The 21,340-nt window shown below is 50.3% G+C and overlaps 1 protein-coding gene across 2 annotated transcripts; it reads right to left on the reverse strand.

Annotated features, from left to right (window-relative positions):
• Positions 1–382: 382 nt before the first annotated feature.
• Positions 383–18,589, reverse strand: BTNL9 (butyrophilin like 9). Of its 2 annotated transcripts, XM_033178852.1 has the most exons (11): positions 18,377–18,588; positions 13,310–13,441; positions 11,190–11,534; positions 9,151–9,432; positions 7,339–7,458; positions 7,120–7,152; positions 6,347–6,367; positions 5,113–5,133; positions 4,859–4,885; positions 2,481–2,507; positions 383–1,611 (listed from the first exon to the last, which is right to left on the reverse strand). In XM_033178852.1, the coding sequence occupies exons 2-11, from the start codon at positions 13,416–13,418 to the stop codon at positions 986–988; spliced, it is 1,611 nt and encodes a 536-aa protein (XP_033034743.1). In that variant the 5' UTR covers positions 13,419–13,441; positions 18,377–18,588; the 3' UTR covers positions 383–985. The 2 variants fall into 2 exon arrangements, with proteins under 2 accessions (XP_033034743.1, XP_033034744.1); XM_033178853.1 differs by lacking the exon at positions 6,347–6,367 and having other exon boundaries at positions 18,377–18,589.
• Positions 18,590–21,340: the final 2,751 nt, after the last annotated feature.

Genomic DNA, 21,340 nt, shown 5'->3' on the forward strand with positions numbered 1-21,340 from the left:
TCATTATTCATCCTGATGTTCAAATTGTCCCACAATTGGTCAGTGAGGTCCCTTCAACCTGGCGCCTCTACCCTTTTGCCATGTTGCCGTCACGTTTTGAGCGCTTATTTTACTTTACCACACACAATGCTCCAGGCTCACCTTGAAATTTTTGCCCCAGCCCCAGAAGCAGCTGTTTCTTCAACTTCATTTTTTTTTTTTTTTTTTTTTTTTTGAGACGGAGTCTCCCTCTGTCCGCCCGGGCTGGAGTGCAGTGGCCAGATCTCAGTTCACTGCAAGCTCCGCCTCCCGGGTTTTACGCCATTCTCCTGCTTCAGCCTCCCGAGTAGCTGGGACTACAGGCGCCCGCCACCTTGCCCCGCTAGTTTTTTGTATTTTTTTAGTAGAGACGGGGTTTCACCGTGTTAGCCAGGATGGTCTCGATCTCCTGACCTCATGATCCGCCTGCCTTGGCCTCCCAAAGTGCTGGGATTACAGGCTTGAGCCACCGCGCCCGGCCTCTTCAACTTCATTTTAATGGGAAATGCTATTTAAAACTAGGATCTGAGGCTTAGGTGAACTCATTGCTTACGAAGTGTCATTGCGTCTGGACTTTTTTAGAGCTAGCAAACATATACAAAAAATATAAATCGATACAAATTAACTGATCCCTCTAATGCAGTCACCAAAGCTTTCTCCCTTCTTTCTTCCACGCTGGCTTCTTTCCCACCGCCCACCCTAGGCAGCCCTGGCTCTCAGCGACATGGATGTCTTTGTACTCATTCGTTCAGTCCCACAATCCACATACGAGTTTTGGACTTGTCTCCTTTCCTTGAAGAAAATCGCATTACACATACGCATCTACGTAGGCAAAGGTCCCCCTCTTTGTACCCCTGGCTGATATTTTGGCTGGTGCACCTGCTCACTTCAGACGGAGCAGGAGAGCAAAGCGCGGGCCTGGGATCCAGGGAGCCTCCCGGGCCAGTCCTGCGGCCACGAGGGCGCCTCACCACCAGTCCAGGGCGGGGTCCGCGGGCTCATAGGGCTGCAGCCAGGTGTCACTGTCGTTCTCTTCGGGGACGCATGTCCCTCTAACCCGCAGCGGACAGATGGTCAGGGGATCCGGACGTTCGCCGCCGTCGTGGGCCCTGGGCCTGAAGTAGGCACACAGCGCGTCCGAGAAGGTGTCGTGGAAGGTGAAGATGTGGGAGCCGTCGGACACGTTGAAGAAGGACAGCTTTCCCGCCTCGCAGTCCAGGAAGACGCCCAGGCGCCGCGGAGGCACGCGCAGGGTGAGCGCGACGCGGTGCGGGGCCAGGACAAAGTACTCGCAGCCGTTCCACAGCCCCAGCACCCAGTAGCCGGTCGCCGGGCTCAGGCGCACAGGCCCCGCGCGCGGCACCGCGGCCAGGCAGGCGCCCAGGAACCAGCGGCTGCGGCGGCCCACGTGCACCTCCCAGTAGTGGCGGCCCGCGGAGAATCGCTCCAGGCTCAGCGCGCACGTCTGCTCCGAGAACCGCTGCGGGTCGTTAAGCGCCGGGCCTGGCGGCGCCCGGCGGGAAGACACGCTCTTGCCATCCTCCGACACTTCCAGGCTGGGGTGCGCGGAGGCCGCATCCAGAGTCACATCCACTGCGCAGAGCCGCAGCGTTAGTGCCCACCCAGGACGGTCTGGGGCCGTCCGTCTCTTCCCCAAGACAGACAAACCTCTAGTTTCTCTTGGTGGAATAATCAGTGAAATGAACCCCTTACTGCGACCCTCACCCCTGCAAACCCCCTCCCCAGGACTGAAGTGACACGTTGTAAGTCACTCCTGCGTGTTTGATAGTGACAAGGAATCCTGCCCTTTCTTGAACTCCATACCAGAGATAGCAAGGAAGTAGGCTGGTGGGAATGGAGCCATGTCCCCGTCAAGGGGAAGGACCTATGGGCTGTTTCTAGTTCCTGCTGGTGGCACCACCCTGTGTGACCTTGACATAATCAGGAGAGTCCTGAGCGTCATTTTACAGAAGTTTTGGGGGGTTTTTTGTTTTTGTTTTTGTTTTTTACATACAGTCCTTCAGAAAGTTTTAAAAAGGATTTTAAAAGGACCTTTGAGATCATCTAGTCCAGTGCCCCACATTTCAACACCCCATCCCATCTGACAGATGGGAACCTAGGGGACCCCTTCTGTCAGAGGATCCGGGAGGTTCCTTATAAACTCTGCACTCTCGCCTGCAAATAGCCCCGAGCCAGATGGAAACAAACCTAGTGTAACCCCTAGGAGGGATGTGTTTGGGAGCTCACGTGTGCGTGTGCATGCAACCACGCGTGTGTGTGCATACACATGCAGGCATATGTGTCGTGTGGCGTGTTTGCAAGTGTGCGTGTGTGTCTGTGTGTGCAGGCCCCATACTTGGCTCCCAGAAAGCCCCGACCTCTAATCTCAGATCTCCCCACCTCCCTTCTGTTTTAAGATCCAGCCAACCCAAAACACAAATCAGTTTCCTGGCTTCAGTTACCTGCATATTTTTGGGCTGCTCTCCACTCTGAAACCAAACAGAGAAGGAGAAAAAAAGGTCAGAAATCTCAGCCAGTAACTCCGGAACCTTAGCAAAGGCTCCAGATACATGAGGGATGCATGCAGCGTGAATGACCCCATTCCCACCATGACAACGGGTTTGAATTCAGACTGGTCTTGGCATTCACCATGTATTTTCCTGAGAAATTTTAGATCGAGTAGAGGCCTGTGTCATTGATACCAGAGCTACATGCAGGCTGAAATTCCGCTGGAAAAAGCAGGAGAATGGAGCATGTAGGTGAAGAGACTCTATAAGCAGCCTGGATGCCCTGAGACACAGAAGTGGAGCCTCAGACTCTGACTGGCCAGGCTGTGCCCAGGAGGACCAGCTGAGCCTGACAGATCCCAAAGACGCCCTCTAGATGTCCTGTCTTTTCGTGACATGCCTCCATTCTTAATGTGAATCAATCTGAGTGGATTTCTGTTGTGTTTTATCTTGTTTTGCAACAAAGATATCACCAAGTCGCAAAAGCAAAAGCAACACAAGACATTCTCAGAGTTCCAGATATTTACAGCAAAGCTTTGTTGCCCCAGTTTTGTGTCAGGATAACTGGTGAAGCTTTAAACACAATAGCTCTTGTGTGGAATATCTCAATTCTACGAAGATGTTGATTTTCCCTAAGTTTATCTGTAAGTTCAAAGCAATCCTATGTAAAACTCCTTTTTGGATTTTTTGGGGAGATTTATGAATTTGTCCTAAAATTTATATTTTAAAAAGGTTCATTCACTTTAAAAAAGGAAGTGGAAATGGAGAAGGAAAACTTGTGCTTTCAGATACTACAAAAGCCATAGCAGTAAAAACAATGATGTAATAGGTGGCCAATGGACAAACTCATATAGAGACAGGAATCCAATGTGCATCAAAGGTGATCCCCACATCAGTGGCAACCCTGGAATGGTGGAGTAAATGGCGTTGGTAAGCCCAACTCACTATATGGAAAAAAATCACAGGATTCTCACCCAACACCTCATAAAATGGCAAATTTTAGATGGATTAAAGATCAAATATAAAGATAGTAGAAAGGTTTTTGTAGTTACATAAAGAAAAAGAAATAGAAGAAAGTATAAGAGAATATCTTTGTGACCTCAGTGTGAGGAAGGTTTTCTTCAATAAAACTTCAAAAACACAAACCATAAGGTAAAAAGGTGATGGATTACATTTTATCAAAATTAATAATTCCTTTTCAATAAGGGGAACTATGGACACAGCTAATGGCAGATGGCACAACAGAAGAAGGAATTCACAATGTTTACCCACGAAGGATTGCTCTCTCTCTCTCTCTCTCACATACACACACACACACACATACACACACACACACAGAGACATACAATATTCCTGTTAGTAATAAAAGACAGCAATCCCAAAAGCAAAATGGGTCAATGATACGAACTGGCAGTTTTCAGTAGAGGAAGCTCCTGAGCCAACTAGCATATACGGAGATGCTCAAGCTTCTCAGCATTCACAGGTGTGCAAACCTAAAGAACCATGAGCCATCACTTGTCCCCATTGACTGGCAAACTTAGAAAGCTGGCTCACATGAGATGTGGGCACATGGAATGTCCCTGCATGGCTGGTGGCAGGATGATGACGCTGCCTTCAAGGGATCCCAGTATTCCCTTACCCCATGGGACACACCCACCATGGGCCAGCAATCCCCCTCCTAGTTATAGACCCCAGAGAGATCTCCACACAGGGCCATAAGGCAACGCGTTTGAGACTATGCATTCAGTGTTGTTGTGGAGTTAGAGGCAGCCTGGATACCTTCCCCAGGAGGGTGGCTGGCTAAAATGAAGCACTCTGTGGCAAGGAGGAAAAACAGACTGAATACACACGAGTGGCAGCGATGGATATTAAAGCATGGTGAGCATGAGAAAAGCAAGGAACAGCACAGAACCATAAATGTCACTTACATGAACTAAGATGCATATGCATAAATTGATATTCACATTTTGCAAGAATATATACAAACTATATACATTAGACTGTCTGCATTATGGGTGAATAGAGGGAGGTATACAGAGAAGTATTTACATGTACAGCAACACACTCGTGCCAGAACCATGAGTCCGTCTTGGAGGATGGGCACCAGGAGTCAAGGTAACTCTGATATGTAACCAGGATTGGAACTAGTGGTTTGCAGTACACTTAGGCCTCAGGACAGAGTATAACCTCTACCCAGTGACATAGATTAACATATGCTGTGTGAGGCCGCGGAATGCAACCAGAATGAAGCCCGATAGGTTCATCAGGGTGAGTTGGACCAGGGTGCTCAGACATAAATGAGGAAGAGTCAGAGAGAGACGGATTCCACTCACCAGCCTGGCCTTCAGCCCGTCTCCAGTCTGAAGCAACCAAGGGAAAACAGGAAATTAGCACATCAGGACCCCAAGCTTCCCTGCTCACACATCACATCTTGCACCCACCGCGTCCCCTCCCCTCTCTCCCGCCACCCACACCGCCAGCAGGGGTCCTACCTGAGCATCATACCTGGTTGAAAGATGAGAAGATATATCGGGAATCAGATGCAAAATGATGAATAAAGAGAAATAGTTCTAAGAGGGTCACTTACCAAGCTCTTTCTGAAGCTTCTCTGCAAGCAGAACACACAAAGAAAACATCAGCCTGCAGATGGGTGGAACCATCTTCCCAAGACAGGCCACTGGGAAGAGCTTCCTCAGTCTTAAGCCATTGCTAATCATAGCTTCTTTTTTTTTTTTCCTGCAGCTTCATCTTTGCCCCTTCATTGCCCTCAAAAAGGAGGCCCACTTGCAGGACTCTTATGCCTCATCCTATCTTATCTCAAAGGTAGAAATCTGCACAGGGCCTAGAAGGGGAACCAGATCTTAGTACTGACATGCCTCTTCCCAGGGTTCAGGTTGTTCCTTCTGTCTGAAATCACAAGCTTCCTGGGGGCAGAGCTCCTACGTAAGTCCAGGCACTGAGCCCAGCCTATGTGAGCCTCAGGGTCACTTACTGGGTACGTTATTTAAAGGACTGGAAGGACATCACACCCAATTATTTCCCCTGACCAAATACCAAGGACGCCAACATTTTGCTACTAAAAATGCATTCCTTTGATCTGTCCACCCAGTGTCAAGCTCTTTCAAAGGTAAATGCTCCTGGTAGAGGCATTCGTACTATAGTGTTATCACTTACAATTCAGACTATAGTGTGAATGACTTATTAGGGCTATTTTTTTTCATTCCCCTTGAAGGACTATGTAGACGGCAAGACAAGCTTCCCCAACCTTACAGTTTCATCTGAATTGCACCCCAACCCCAACACCATGATGGCCCACCCCACCCCCAACACCATGATGGCCTTTTCCTCCATTCCCCCTCCCTTGGGTTCACTCTCTCTTCCTCTCTGCAGAGACACATTCCATGGTTTCACATCTCTGAGTCCCTCTGGGGAGAAAAGTGAATCTGAGAAATTATTCCCATTTTGGTGCAAATTAAAGGTGTCACCCTTCCTAGTGCCATTTGCATTAAAAAGAGAAGGATATTTTAGAAGATGAACCGAGACAGTAAACGTTTTATGACGGAATTTTAACTGAATTGTCTAATTTGCAGGGGAGGAGCTGGCAGGGTCTGTCCAGAGGGTCTCAGGCAGCTGCACAGCGGCAGGCAGCCACCCTTTCAGCCCCTTAGCAAGAGAAGAGGTGGAGGCTCACAGGGATGGTCTAGAATTAGACAGTTGCCAGCCGACTCCGTCCAAAAGGAGCCTCTCCTCCCACTGCACAGGCACAGGGGTCCACCCCACTGGCTGACAGGCAGCCCTATGGCCCTGCATCCAGAACTTACCCAGCTCTGCAGTGAGTTTCCCTAGAGAGAGAGAGAAAAAAAAAAAAAAAGAAGAAGAAGAAGAAAGACTCTCAGATTGGGGAATGAGGCAGACAGAACAGATGGATGAACACTGAGGCCACACCTCCGATGTGGCACTCCCTCCCCCGGTGGTCTGGGGGCCCAGCTGGGCTGGACAGTGAGGCTCCAGGCAGGGTATGGAGAAGTGCCCGCCCTTGGCTCCCCTTCTCCATAGGAGGGTGACCCAGCGCCCTCCCTCCTGCTAGTGTGAAAATAAATGTCGGAGCCTTCCAAATTTACTATGCCCAGGGGAAACATTAAGCCCTGGACACTGCGTCACATACCACGGCTGTTATCTCTGGTGCCTGACCGCTGCTTCCTGACCTTGTGTTGAGGTGTTACCCATCAGCCCCACTCCCTGTGCTTCATGAAAACCTGGACGCAATGACGCTGGCAGCAGAGACCCTGGTCACTGCTCCCTCTGTACAGTGCAATGTTAAGCGAGCTCCGAGGGTGTAATCAACAGCAGCCAATCAACCCTGGCACCGTACACTAACCTCTGTGTGGAAGATGCAACTGTTCTGCACCTCCGCTTTTGCCCCTGTGAACAATCTTCCCTTTTCCCCACCGAGGGCGCTGATCGCCGTTCCCGGGGGCCGCCCTGACACCTTGCGCTGGAACAAACCCTTGTCAGCGGGTCCAGAGCCTTGGATTTACTGTACTGCGGGTCGGCACTTCGGGAGGTGGGGGCAGAGCGCCCTGTCCCCGCTCACCTTCTCTCTTCTCGGCCTCCTTCTTCAGCTTTTCTGAAGGGAAAACGGGAGGGGAGAGGGCTGAGTGTGCGCCCTCCACTCTTTCCAGGCCCCCTTCCCGCGCCGCGTCCTGGGAGGAGGCGCCCCCGTGGCCCCGGGGTCCAGGACCGGCCGGGCGCCCCTCCCCGCCCCACTGCCCCCGAGCACAGCCCGCAGGGGCGGGCGGCCCCGCGCAGGTACCTTGGCATCTCCGCCGCTGCTGGAGGACGCCCAGCGCCAGCCCCGCGAGGACCGCCAGCAGCGCCGCCAGGGCCCCGACGAAAGCGCCCTTCCACGGAGAGGCTCCGGGGGAAAACACGTCTGCAAAACACCCCCGGGGCTGTCTCGATTCAGGCGCCACTGAACACCGAGACACAAGCCCGGCCTGCCCGCTGCGCGCCGGAAAACCTCCCGAGGGACCTTCGCGGGCAGCCGTGGGTGAAATGCGCGTGGGGCGGCCGCCCGGAGCTTTGGAGGTGGGAGCCGAGCGCGCTCTGCGGACGGGGCCAGGGCGAGCTGCAGCGTGTGCGGGAGGGAACCAGCGCCCCAGCCCCGCTCAAGGCTTCTGCGGCCACGCGCTGCCCTCGCTCGGCTCCTTCCCACTCTTGCCCCACGTCCGAAGGCGGGAGGGTCCCCGGGGCTTGGCAGGCGCTGCACGTCCAGAGGGCTCCTGCTCTGCGCCCGCGCCGTCTAGTCCACAACTCGTCTCCTCGCTTGTTTGCAAACATTCGGCTTCCACCTTGGTTCTTACCACGCTTTTGGAAGCAGTGAGAACGAAACCACGTGCACATGGCCTCGAGCTCCCACCTCCCTCCCGGCTCCCCAGGGAGGACCCGCCCCGAGGCCGGACGAGGCCGGGGGCAGCGCCCACAGCACGAGCCAGCGCAGAACGCATTGGCCTTTGACAAACGCTGCGGCAGTTTAATTAGCGTAACTTTCTGTCTGTGTCGTCTAGTTATTAGAAAATGGTGCTTTGATCTCAGATCTTTAAAAAAATATTCTTTTTTTATTGTAGTAAAATATACGTAACATTTCCCATCTTAACCGTTTTTAAGTGTACAATTCAGGGGCATAAGTGTATTCACCATGTCGTGAATTCCAACTTTGAATTCCACTAACATGGTACAAGAGAGGTTGCTTCTCCCTAGCTCCATCAACAGCCCGTGGAAGAGCTTTTGAAATTTTGCGTCTGACAGTTAAAAAAAAATTGCATTTTAACATAGCCTTGGTTTGCCTTTCTCTCACTAAGCGTAAGGCCCCACTACTTTCGGCCTGCTTCATTTTTCTCTACAGCATCTACCACCTTCTTTTTTTTTGAGACAGAGTCTCACTCTGTCGCCCAGATCTCAGCTCACTGCAACCTCTGCCCCTCGGGTTCAAGGGATTTTCCTGCTTCAGCCTCCCAAGTAGCTGGGATTACAGGCACCTGCCACCACGCCCAGCTAATTTTTGTATTTTCAGTAGAGATGGGGTTTCACCATCTTGGCCAGGCTGGTCTTGAACCCCTGACCTCATGATCCACCCGCCTTGGCCTCCCAAAGTGCTGAGATTACAGGTGTGAGCCACTGCGCCCCGCCGCACCTACCACCTTCTAACTTGACGTGACAGGATGCACTTCTTTTGCTTATTGTCTGTATCTTCCACTGGCATGGGACGTGAGGGTAGGGACTGGGGTCACATTGCGGAAACTCAATAAATACTGTTTGGGAGATAGCATGATGAATCTATTGGCTCCCATGATGGCCTCTGATGAGCAGAGTTTTGGGTTTTAGTGTATGGCCTTAGGCACAGAAAGGTGGGCTCTCTGGGGCCTCCCTCACTGACTGTTTGGGGTCTCAGCAGTGTTCTTAGTGTGTTCCTAATATCCAAGTTACTGACTTTTCAGGTGTCAAGGCCAACACACCCTATACGCAGACAGGCGCAATACCATTGTGTCTTTATAAACTGCCTTTGGGCCAATGTGTATGTAGACGTGAGGACTAGGAAGACGGGTGTGAGCTGACAACCACTGACCTGCTATCTGGACCACGAACTCTTTCTTCTGGTTCAAGAGGAGATTCTGGATGGAGAGGGACACATTGCTGAAGGATCCCTCTCGGACAACCACAGATGTTTCCAGACTGAACAGGCCCTGGGCATCCCAGACGATGGCTTCAAACTCTGGAGGCAGGCACTGTCCCTGGTGGTCTCTCCACTGAGCCTTAGGCTTGGGATACCAGCCACTGGATCTGAGCCTCAGCTGAATGCCTCCTTCCTTGAAGCCCTCAAGGGAGAGGTGAGGGTCTGAGCCCAGCCCTGGCAGAGGCAGGAGGAGTGGGAAAGATCAGGGTCCTTCCGAGAAATCACGCATAAAGTTCATGCCACTGTTCACCATTTGCAGTCACCATAAAGCATTATGAAGTGTGGCTGCTATTAAGACATGTGTGGGCTTGCAGCTCCCCACCCATGGACTGGATGGACTGGAAATGACAGTCTAAGTCAGTGGTAGCATGTAGGGACAATAATACCCCTGAGGGACATTTGGAAATGTGAAAGGGGTCATTGGGTGGGGAAGGACTCCTGGCATTTAATCATATTAGGCAAGGGACAGTTTCCTAGAATGAAGAATAGCACCACCCTACATTCTAATACATTCGAGTTGTGACTCTTCTCTTTTTCTTGAATCCCCCCAGAGCTCCAGTGCCTGCATCATACACACTCCTTTATCTCTCCATTCTTGTGGAACTAGCATTATATTTTGAGTATGCAAAACATTAATGTGGTTTAAATGCCAATGCTGTATAGAAATGTATATCAGGAAAAAAACTCCATCCTTTCCATGTCGTCACACCTCACCCTAGGTAACCAATTTCATTAATTTCTTGTTTATCCTGCCCATGTTCCTTTTTGCAATGTTTCTCCTTCTTTCTTACACGTGCAAGTATATATTATTGAACCTTGCATTTTAATTTTCTCTCTTAACAATACTAGAAATCACTCTGCATCCATTCAGAGACCACCTCATCATTGTTTCAGATGCATAATACATAATATAGATTACTCCATTGGGTGGATAGAGCATACTCAGCTTTTATGCTTGGATATTTAGGTAGTTTCCACTATTTTGCAATTGTTTTTAAAAAGCTTTACAAAGATTAAACTCATACATATGCTTTTCTCATATTGGAGGGGTCGGAGGTGGCGTAAATTCCTGGAGGTGGGATTGCTGTGTCAGAGGGTAGACACACAGCTAGTCCTCTTAAGTGTTACCAAATTCCCCTGTTCTGGAGCTTTCCAACTTTGAATTCCACTAACATGGTACAAGAGAGCTTGCTTCTCTGTAGCTCCATCAACAGCACGTGGAAGAGCTTTTGAAATTTTGCTAGTCTGACAGTTAAAAATAAATTGCATTTTGACGTAGCTTTGATTTGCCTTTCTCTCCCTATGAGTAATTTTGTTACTCATAATATATTATATATAATATATAACATTTTTATATTTTATATATGTATAAATTTTATAATTTATAATATTACATAATATATAATATGATATATATAAATAAATAGATGATATATAAATGTATATGATATACAACATATATCATATACATACATATTTTTTGAGACAGAGTTGTCGCCCAGGCTGGAGTGCAGTGGCAAGTGAAGCTCACTGCAGCCAGATCCTTCCACCTTGCCCCCCTGAGTAGCTGGGACTACAGGCACACACCACCACACCTGGCTAAGAGATGGGGTCTCCCTTTGTTGCCCGGGCTGGTCTCGAACTCTGGGGCTCGAGTGACCTGCTTGCCTCGGTTTCCCAAAGTGCTGGGATTAAGCCTGAGCTTAAGGCTTGAGCCACTGTGCCCAGCCTTTTCATATGTTTAAGGGCTGTTTGTGTATGTTTTGGTGAACTGTTTGTTTTATTTGTTCATTTGAGAATGGACCTATCCATCAGCTTTTATGTTTTTTAAAAATTACCAACATTCTTCCATTCTCTGTGACTCTACCTCTACTCGGGCAAAGCACTTGTATCTCCCTCTCCCCTGCAGGGCCTTAGGTCAGTCCACGCACCTGCTACCTCCAGTTCCCAGAGAGCTTCGCCAGAGAAGTTGTTGGAGAGGAAGCGGCAGCCATATGTGCCCTCGTCGGAGGGGACGACGCTGTGAAGCTGCAGGATCACGCTGCCATAGGCGATGTAGTCCTTGACCAACTTGGTCCTGTTCCGGAACGCCTCCATCTGCCAGCCAGGGAGCTCCTGCTGCTCCTGGTACAGATGCACCACGTCTGAGGCGTGGCTCCGGAACCAGCGGATCTCCATGTGCTGGGCATCCAGCTGTGGCCATAGGTGGCACGGGAGCTCCACCTCCTCCCCGACGAGAGCCAGGATGGGATACTCAGGGCCTACCACCTTGACCTCTAGGATGACAAATCAGAACAAGCAAAAGCAACCCTCATCCAATTATTAAAAAGTTATCACACCCCTTTACAGCTGAGGAATCTACAGCAAGCCATGCAAACAAGAAAAGTGAGATCCTCTACAGGACAACTGGCCTGGATCCTTGAACAAGTAATTTTTTGAAAAAATGTGAGTGCACAATTAAACAAATACACAGGTGACATCACAACCAGATCTGTGGTGCTGAGCTGGTAACTGGTTTCATCCAATCAGGTACAAATGTTATTTTGGGGACAATTATGTAAATATGACCAAAGCATGAAGTGAAATGGAATCTTTGATCAAAAAAGCAAGTTTCAAAATAATCTGTACAATATTATCTTAAGTAAAAACATGTATTTGCATAAATATGCAGAGAAAAATATCTGAAAGGAGACACCAAATTGCTGATGGTGGTAATTTCTGCATGATGAGAATAGATATTTTCTTATTTTTGTTTGTCTGATTTTCCGAGTTTAAAAAATAATTCACATGTACAGGTTCTACAAAGGATATCAAAAATCATCTATGAGGGTTCCCTGCTCCACAGGTTTTCTTATCAAAAGGTCAACCAAATCCTTCCATTGAGACTTATTTGTTGGGCTCTTTCGTTTGATCACCCTCCTCTTTGAAGACTTCTTTATGGGACCTCTCTGCTCCCTTTGGTCTGGTCTGGTCTGCAGTTCCCATGAGAGTCACTGTTCCTGCGCAGGTCTTCCACATGCACAGTTCCCTGCCACCCCACAGGCACTCCCTCTTCTCTCTGGCCTCTGTACCTCTCCTCTCCTTTCTTTCCAAGTTCAGCTGAAAGCATCCCAAAGCTCTCTTGTCATGGACCCCCCGTCCCACACTTGGCCCACAGGAAATGGAGGGACCTTCCTTTGTTCACACTATTTGAGGCCCCTCATTGCCGGCTGGGTGAATATCCAATACCCTTCCGACAAGTTTCCCTCTCCAGGTTCTCTCCGGCTGTCCCTCCACACACCGATGTCTGGCTGTTTCCCTGGGCACACCCTGCCTCAGCTTATCCCCTACCTGTCATCTTCCTGGAGAATGTACATCCTGCAAGCCTCTGCTCAAACTATATTCCCTCTCTATGGCTCTCCTCAGCTTTCTGGGAACAAATCATTGCTCTTAGCTGTGCTCCCAAAGTCTTTGGACACAAATCTCTCTCCCTCTCTGTCTCTCTCTCTCTCTCCCCTCCCCCCTCTCTCTCTTTCTCTCAGCCATGGTCACATAAATGGACAGCCATTTATGCCACATCCACACCCCTCCCTTGACTACAGACTGCTGAAGACCTGGGCTATGCTGCGGTCACCCCAGAATTCCTGGTTTCCAGTCCAGGAAATTAGGAAATCACCTTTGAATTATTAGTTTACACCCTCTGTTGGCTACATCTTTCATGAGAGAAGCTTTGCAAGGGGTAAAGTTAAAAATGTGTATCAATGGGTTCAGCACAAACACAGGCCAATGAGTTTCCTGGCACCCTCTCGCTCGGCTCCCTGCTATGCCTGCGGATTTTGGAGTGCTGGGAAGTGTGCAAGAGGCAGTGGGAGCTGGAGAGACAGTGGAGGAACACTACAGGCTGGATAATGCTCAGGCGTAGTGTTTCTTTAACAACCAGGATGGAAGTCCTTTTTGTATTTTAGCATCTGGCACGCCCTGGTCCGTTCTAAGATCTTATCCCTGGGGAGCACCTGTCAGGAGGGGTGGCATTCATGTCCTGGCTGGCTGGGCTGCGGATCAGACACAATACCTGAGTTGGGCTCCCCAGGCTGAAGGAGGAGGAGGTGCATGAGGAAGACTAGACTGCTGGTCAGAGATACTGGCTTCAAGAAGTCCAGGGAGACTGGGAAATCCACCATCTCTCGTCAGCAGTGGGGGCCACCTGGAGAGGGACAAAGGGATGCTGGAGCAACGTGCAGAGGTGGGGGCAGCTGGAACTCACTCCATCAGACCTGAAGTCAGTTGTGACCTCAGTTATTTTTGTCTTGCTCTTAAATTCCTGACAAGCCTCAGTGCTTGACTTCTTTAGCCGGATGTGAGAGCTGCTTCTAATTTTTCCAGGGGACACTGTTAATGGCATCCCTGGCCTTGCTCAGGTTCACAGAGCTGTAAGGGGACAAGGCTGAAGGGTCCCAGAGGAAGCAGCTTCTGTGCTTATTGTTTAGAGACAGGAATAGAGTCACACAATGTGTGAGGGCTCAGTGCCCCCCCCCCCTCACGTTTCTGGGCTTAGCGACTTTGCTCGAACAAAGGGCAATCTCTGAAGATCTCAGATGCATTTTCATTCTCCCTGCCTCACCACCACCAACCCAACCTTCGTCCCACTTCCCTTTGGTCTGGAACATTGGGTCCACAACACAGAGGAACAAACACAGAGTTCTGCTCTCTCAGAAGTGGAGTGCATGCGGGTGGCTGCCTGCCAGCCCCAGCGTCATCCTGGGACACTTTCCTCCAGGCCTGGGACCTCGAGTTGTGCCTTCAGGAGGCCAGCTGGTAACTGTCTCTGTCGAGAGCATCTTGGGGGCCACAGTGATGGAGTCATCCCATCTAGCCACCCCTTCCTCATCTGTGACCCAGGAGGCCCAGACCCAGCCCAGGCGAGGGCTGCCCCCTCACTCTTGATGCTCTGCTCCCTTGGGCGCCACTAATGACTCAAGGCCAGAGAGTGTGTTGCAGCCAGTGAATCTGGAGATACACAAAACTCTCCATATTTCTCTTGCATTTAGTTGTGCAAGATTTTAGGCAGATTTTGTAATTGGCTGGACCTAAATCTCTGCCTGAACCATGGAAGAAACCAGTGCCCACTCCCATGGGTTGCTGGGAGCTCTTGAAATCAAAGTCAGCACCCCCTTCCCCTCTGCCTTGCAAATGTCCACACACTGTCTTCATCCTGGGACTGCACCCCTTGTCTTTCACTGCATCACAGTGCCCTTGTTGGGGAAGGCCATGGTGGGCTCCTCTGTCCAGCCCTCTCTGTCTCCCCGTCTGCCCCCATGGCTTGGCTTTTCTTCTTACACCTTGGCATGGCAGGTGTTTCTGGTGTCCTGTGGCCGCAAGACATGGGCCACGCTGTCACCAACGCCACCAGCAGGTGTGAAGGAAGGACTTTCAAAGCTGCTGGGCCGTGCAGTGGCCAAAGGATCACGGGGGTGTGCAGGGTGAGTTAATGAGGTGGTAGAGGCTTCCCAGGGACCCTTAGGCTGGGAGGGACCCGGGTAGGCAGGAATACAAGGGAAGAGGGGTGGCCCGTGAGGCTCATGGGCTGATGGCCCTGTCTCCTAGAGCTGAAATTGAGGGGACAAACAGAGGACAGGTTGGGACAGCTCCAGGTGTGTTTCAAGAAGGTCTCAAGGACAGGAGGTGGGGTCCCCCTGAGGCGGGGCCGTGTTGACAGCTCTCAGTTATTGGAATCCGATTCACACAATGACATGGGCAGAGGCCGTGGGCAAGGTCCAGGCTCTGGCTGGACAGTCTGGACTCTCACCCTCGGTGGCTACTGGTGGAAGCCTCTCTGTGACAGGTGGGGAAGCTGCAAGGAAGGGTTCTAGCAAAGGAGTCTACACTGGCTGTGCAGCTTCTCACCCTCTCTTCTGTTCCCTTCTCTTTTCCTTTATGCTTCAGTCTTTTCTTCTGGATTCTAGACACAGGTTAGAGCCCTATGACAGCAAAGCCAGGAGGGGCATGTCAGTGTCCAGCTAGTGCCTTCCAAAACCAAGCGGGGCTCAGAGTGTGTTTGTGCACCCATCTGGGTGGGCTGGGTTCTGGGGAATTAGTCGAGGTTGTGTTAGGTTGTGACACAGGTCCCCTCATAAGGTAGTAACGGGGCGTGAGACAGGTCCCATAGCTGGCCTCCTCGCAGAGGAACACTCCTTCCAATTTCCCTGGGCTGGGGGCAGGCTGCCACCTCCCGGGGACAGGGTATTGGGGCAGGATGTTCCAGAACCGTGGAAGTGCTAGAGGGACCTCCGTTCTCTGTTGTGATACACCCGTGTGATTTCCATCATGGATGCTTCAGGGGAGGAGGATTGTAGACACACACACAGACACACACACACACACACACACGTGCTCACAGTAATAAAAACGAACATGCATTGGGTACTTCCTATCTATCAGGCACTTATCTATACCTCAAGTATTATTAATATTTTTATTATTATCATTACTAATAGGTCCAAATTATAGCTAAGGAAACGGAGGCCGGGGAGCTGAGTGACTTGCTCTGACCCACAGTGGGTGAGAGGTGGAGGGGGTTCCATCCCCACTGTCCGGTTCCAGAGCCACGCTCCGTGCTTCTCGAATTCAGATTTGTCACCAGCTGTGTCGTGTTTCTGGGAACACCCTTCAGTCACTCCTGTTACCCAAAACCATGACCGTCTGAGGAACCAGCTGGCCACAGACCAAACACTCACCCTAACCTGCCATCACACAGAGACACTGAAGAAGCGACCGGCTCACAGGGTGCCAGCCACAAAACCAACCAACCAACCAACTAATGAATAAAAACTTTAAAATCCCACTGCCAGATAAAACAACTTAAAATTGAGATCTCCCTAAGACTTTGTCAAGAGCATCTTCTCAGCCAGGAGGGACATGCACCTGGTCCCTTTGCTCCCAACACTCAAAGGTATCATCTTGAAAGCCTTTAGTCAGAGAGAGATGGTCTGGCAAGTTCCTGAAGGAAAAAATCAGCGACTACTGAACAGCACCCTCCTCCCCGTTTGCTGCCCCGAGTCCGCCCTTTCTGACCTCACTCTCCAGTTAAGGATCGAGGATGCTCAATCCGTACTTGAAGTTCAAGTCCCCTCCTTGAAGGAAACACTTGCCACTCTCTGCTATTTTGATTACAGTGTAAATTGATTTCAGGTTCTGTTCCTGGTGAGGAGGTTTTGCCTGGGGAAGGAGTAAGGGACTGGACGCATGGGGAAGATCGAAACCCGGTGTGCACAAGGACCGCCAAGGGATCCTCCAGCTGCAGCTGAGCTCTGCCGGCACGCACCTGCTCCTCATCCTCCCAGGAGCCTCGGGCTGCTCCCTCCGGAAGGCACAGGGAGAAATAAGTGTCCTGAGAAATGTCATCACCTGCACCCAGCAAAAGCCCATTTCTTTCTTCTCCTTCTCTTTTTATTTTTTTCTTCTTGCTCTCTCACTGCCCCCAGCCCAGCCCATTCCTGTTCTCTCCTGCACCTGCAATTCCTAAACAACCCTGACGTTATTTTGATTTCCGGTCCCTCAGTCTTGAGTCTGTCTTTAAAGATCAGTACTTTTTGCTTTGCTACTGTTTTTTTTAAAAAAGATAATTTATTGTTAAATGAAGAACTTTAAAGCAAAATGCAGTGGGACACATGTCAAAGGCAAGTTGAAAACATAATTTCTGTCGAATAGTATTCTGGATTTCCTAAGATTAGGCACAAGACAAGCTTCGAATGAAAGGTACTTAAGCTAAGTCTTTTTAAAAGGTCTGTATTTGAAAGGAAAACAACTTTTAACTAAAAATATAAATCATTCTTATTACATGAAAACCGTAATTTAAGAGACTGAGAAAAAAACTTTTTGATTCACAAATAAATGGCATCTCCCTAATACACTTAGGAATGTTTGTTTTTAATCAGTGACTCTTAAAAATCACTGCTTCCACCTGACAAACTCACGCGAATCACTATGGATTGATGTCCTCTGATGCACCCTGAAGTGTCCCATTTTTCTCTACACATGTCCTTTTCTGCAACTTTCGGTAAAGCAAGATTGGAGAAAAAGAGCATTAGAAGGAACCTCAGCTGATTCCCTAGTGAATAACTTAACAAAATAAAACCTGCTTTTCCATTTGCATTACACATTCACAATCTCTCACTCTTACTTACTATACTGGTGTATTTCAGATTCTGTCCACACATATAATTATTTGCCTGAACTTAACACCGTCTTCCTGACAAAAAGGTAAATCTCCCAAGGACATCTCCAAACCTGGCAGTGTCCAAAGGCCACGTCCTCCCACAGGACTCCCTCGCCTGCCATGCAGCTGTTGGTGTTGCCCTGAGCGGTCCCAGGGTCTCCATGGGGCAGAGTAAAACGTTGGGGATTCCCCAACATAATTTTAAGACTACGTTTAACACTTACATGACCACATTAGGAAACCCGGGAGGAAAATCCATTTTTATTAATAAATGCCATGTCACTTGCTCTCCCAAACACAGGAGGCATTTTTTGCCCTGCATGTGTGTGAGGAGACTATGGGGTCCCAGAGCGGAAAACTTCTCCAGTGATAACGTATAGAAATTATCCCTGAAAGTATAGTCTTTGCTTTGCTACTTCTGTAAGCTGTGGAACTGGTGAATTTTGCCTGTCTCCTATCCTCCACTCCCCCAGCTGCAAGTCCCCAGGGGTCAGTGGGGCCTTGGCCCTCTCCCACTGGCCTCCCTGGCACCCCTGCAATGCCCTTGCCCCCGGCAGACCCCAGCTAGTGCCCACTGCCTGCACTGGTTCGATTTCAACAGGTCCGCAAGAGGATTTCCACCCTCTTAGTCTCTACGGAAGATGGACTGCCCCAAGAAGGGAACTGCCATGAGGCTTGAACTCTTTTTCATCTGGTGAGGGGCAATGGGATGTATCAGGATCCTGCCTCCTGAGATGGGGCCTACGTAAACGGGCGTGGACATCTCCTCATGGCCACACTCGGAACATCCCATGCTGCAGCCAAGCTCGGATAATAAAATGCTGCCACTGATTGTACGCCCTCCCAAAGCCTCCCACCTTCATTTTCTGATTGCCGTTTCTGAAAAGTGGAGGTGTAGGCAGCTGTTGAGAATGAGCTACTTACCTGTCAGGTAGCAGCAAAACGTCTGCAATGGTAGATGAGTCCTGGTGATCTCACCTCCTCTGCAAAGGGTGATGATTGCTGTGAAGTGTCTTGGTTCTAGATGCTAAGATTCCATAGACGTGGACTGGCAGCTGAGCTCCAGAGGCCAGGGCATGTGAGAGAATTTTTATCCATCTTCCTCCCAAAGATATATGCTGTTTGCTCTGCCCTTTGCTATGAAAACCAAGGTGGATAGAACAAAACAAGGAAGTCATCACATCCTGTCTCTGAGAAAAATCTTGAATTCCCATATAAAATGTCTCTCCAGGGTCACAGAAGGAGGGGAAAGGTATCTGAGAGCTTTGTAGACAGTGACAGCTGCAGAGGCTCAAAGTGGGGAGAAAAGGCTCCAGCTGGGTGCAGGGTCTTTGTGCCAGTGAAGCTGGGACTCCTGGGAGGCAGGGTGGCAGTCCCCGAACAGTGAAAGAGAGTAGACTGCAATCTCCACTAACTAAGCATGAGGAAGGGGCTGATGCCCAGTTTTTAACCCACCATAACCTTCTCCTCAGGGCAAGGTCAGTAAGGAGTAACTCCTGGGGTCATTGCTGTTAGTGCAGCCTGCAAAACCTGCTCACGTGCCACTTGGAAATGCAGGGGGTGCTGGATTGGGATTTCTCTCGTGGAGCAGAGCTCAAAAAAGCAGCAGCAAGCACTACCCCACCCCAGCCCACCCCATCTTACTGTAGGCCATGGTGCGACTTGGGCATAAGTGGACTGAGGCACTAGCCACCCAGCTGCAGCCCACATTGACATCCCCTCCAGGGAACAGGCCAGAGCTGAGGCATGAGCAGCTCAAATGCATGCAGTATTGTGGTAAACTGAGGACCGGAGAGATGGATGTGAAAAACAGGAGGACTGTTTATTTTAGGTACACACCGGCTCAGTGGACTCACGTCCAAAAAGCTGAGCCCTAAACAAAGACAGAGTGGGGTATATGTAAGTGGACTTACAATAAACAAAACAACAACAGTTAATCATACGTCACATAATCTATAGCACAGCATAACTTGTGGCCTTGCGTAGCTGGTGGCCTTGTAGCTGCATTGAAAGAAAAACAAGAACTGACTAAATACAGACATTCGTAAAACACGATCACACTAAAGAAGCCAGGGGAAAGAGGAACAGTAAAAGAATACGCCTTTCTTTTTCCTTCAACCTTGCTCTGGAAGTGGGGCGGGGGGTGTCTGGAGCCCATTCCTTTGGCCTTGGCTTTCTGGACAGCGTTATCTTATAACCGTCCTTGAAGTGAGCTTGCTAGGCAGAGGAAAACATGTTCTTTTCTTTTTAACCCTTGCCTTGCCTGTTACTTTTCTTAGAGTGAATGAATGCATATGTATTTTTAATTTTTCTTCCTCAGCAGGACACCGCAGAGACTCCCAGAAGTGCCTGTGTTTGGAGAGGGGCCTGTGCAGGTGGCAGGGCTCTACATGGGAGGGAGACAGGAGCCAGCGAGCTACAGCCATGGACCTGGAGGTGACTGTCCATGCTCAGACAGGCTGGCGAGACTGGGCACCCAGGCTTATTAATGTGGAAAGATGTCCCTAGGACAGCAAAGGGGCTGAACAGTGAGCTCAAACAGTGGGTGCAGTTCCTCGGGCCAGGGGAGACAGAGGAGGGCTCAGGGACAAGGTATACTTAAAATGGATGCTGCATAAACAATAGGATCAGGGAAGCAATGAGGCAGCCCGGGAGGACAGACATTCCTCCTGGGAGGTAGGAAAAGGCTAGGGGCTAGCCAGGCCAGTGTGTGGTCACTAGTGGAAGGGAAGGCTGACAGAAATGGATGGGACCACATTGCAGAGGCCCTTGCATGCCACACAGGGGAGTGAAAGAGAAGGGAAATTGCACTTGTAGAGACGGGTTGCTCAAAAACGAGAACATGGCCTAAGCTTTTCATTGCCCTTAGGTTGGGTTCCTCCATGCTGCCTGGGGAAAGGTGAGATTGTCACAGCAGAAATGCAAAGAGAGAGAGAAATGGGCCGAGTCCACTTCTGTGACTCCTAGACACAGCCCTGGTGGGATGCGGGAGGGGGACACCACCTGCCACCACCGCCTGCATATCAGGTGCATCATGCAGTAGGAAAGATGTAGACAGCAGCTGCGCCCTGACAGCCGCACCTCCCATTCCAAGACCCAGTAAATGCATAAAGGCTCAGATCCAAAAGGAAGGTAGGTGCTGAACCCCTGGCAGGCTACAGGTGCCACTGGAAAGAACAGACCCTCATCTGTCCTTGTGTGGGATCTTTGGGGTGTCAATTTTCTTCCTGGAAACCTCTGTGGCACCTGAGTTCTTGTCCTGCCTCCAGGAAGAATGAGGTCATGAGGTACACGGCCAAGTAAGGGTGAAGAAGATGCAGAGGAGCTTTATTGAATGTTGGAACAGCTCAGAGGTGACCTGCAGTGAGCTCCTCTCTGTAGGTAAGTCCTCCCCTCCCATTGAGTGTCAGCTCTCAGCAGAGAAGGCCCTGGAGAGGGCAGCTCCTCTCTGCCCGCTGGTCCTCCTGCCACCTGCTGCTCTCAGCAGGCAGAAGCCCCTGGAGAGAGCGGCTCCTCTCCACAGGCAGGCTGTTCTGAATGCCTCTGCAGGTCTCTGAAGCTCTCAGCAGAGAGGGTAGCTCCTCTCTGCAGCTGGTTGTCCTGTTGTTTCTCCATCCTCTGCCCTGCTCTGGCTGAGCCTGGGGCTTTTATGCACCTCTGAGGGGAGGAAGTGCATGCGGATTGGTCCATGGGCAGCCAGGGGGAGACACCACAAGTCCCCACTCCGGTCCCAGGGACTGGCTGCCCGACCTTCAGACCCTCTCTGGCCTGAAGGTGGGGCCTTACTGGGGACCTGCCTTCTCCCTCCAGGGACTCTGTCTGCTCCCACTCCCATTCATGGTCCCTGGCTAGGCCCCAACCCCGCTCTGAGATTGGGAGCAGAGAGAG

Source organism: Trachypithecus francoisi, unplaced genomic scaffold, assembly GCF_009764315.1.
Source record: "Trachypithecus francoisi isolate TF-2019V2 unplaced genomic scaffold, Tfra_2.0 Lachesis_group2, whole genome shotgun sequence".
NCBI classification, from domain to species: domain Eukaryota; kingdom Metazoa; phylum Chordata; class Mammalia; order Primates; family Cercopithecidae; genus Trachypithecus; species Trachypithecus francoisi.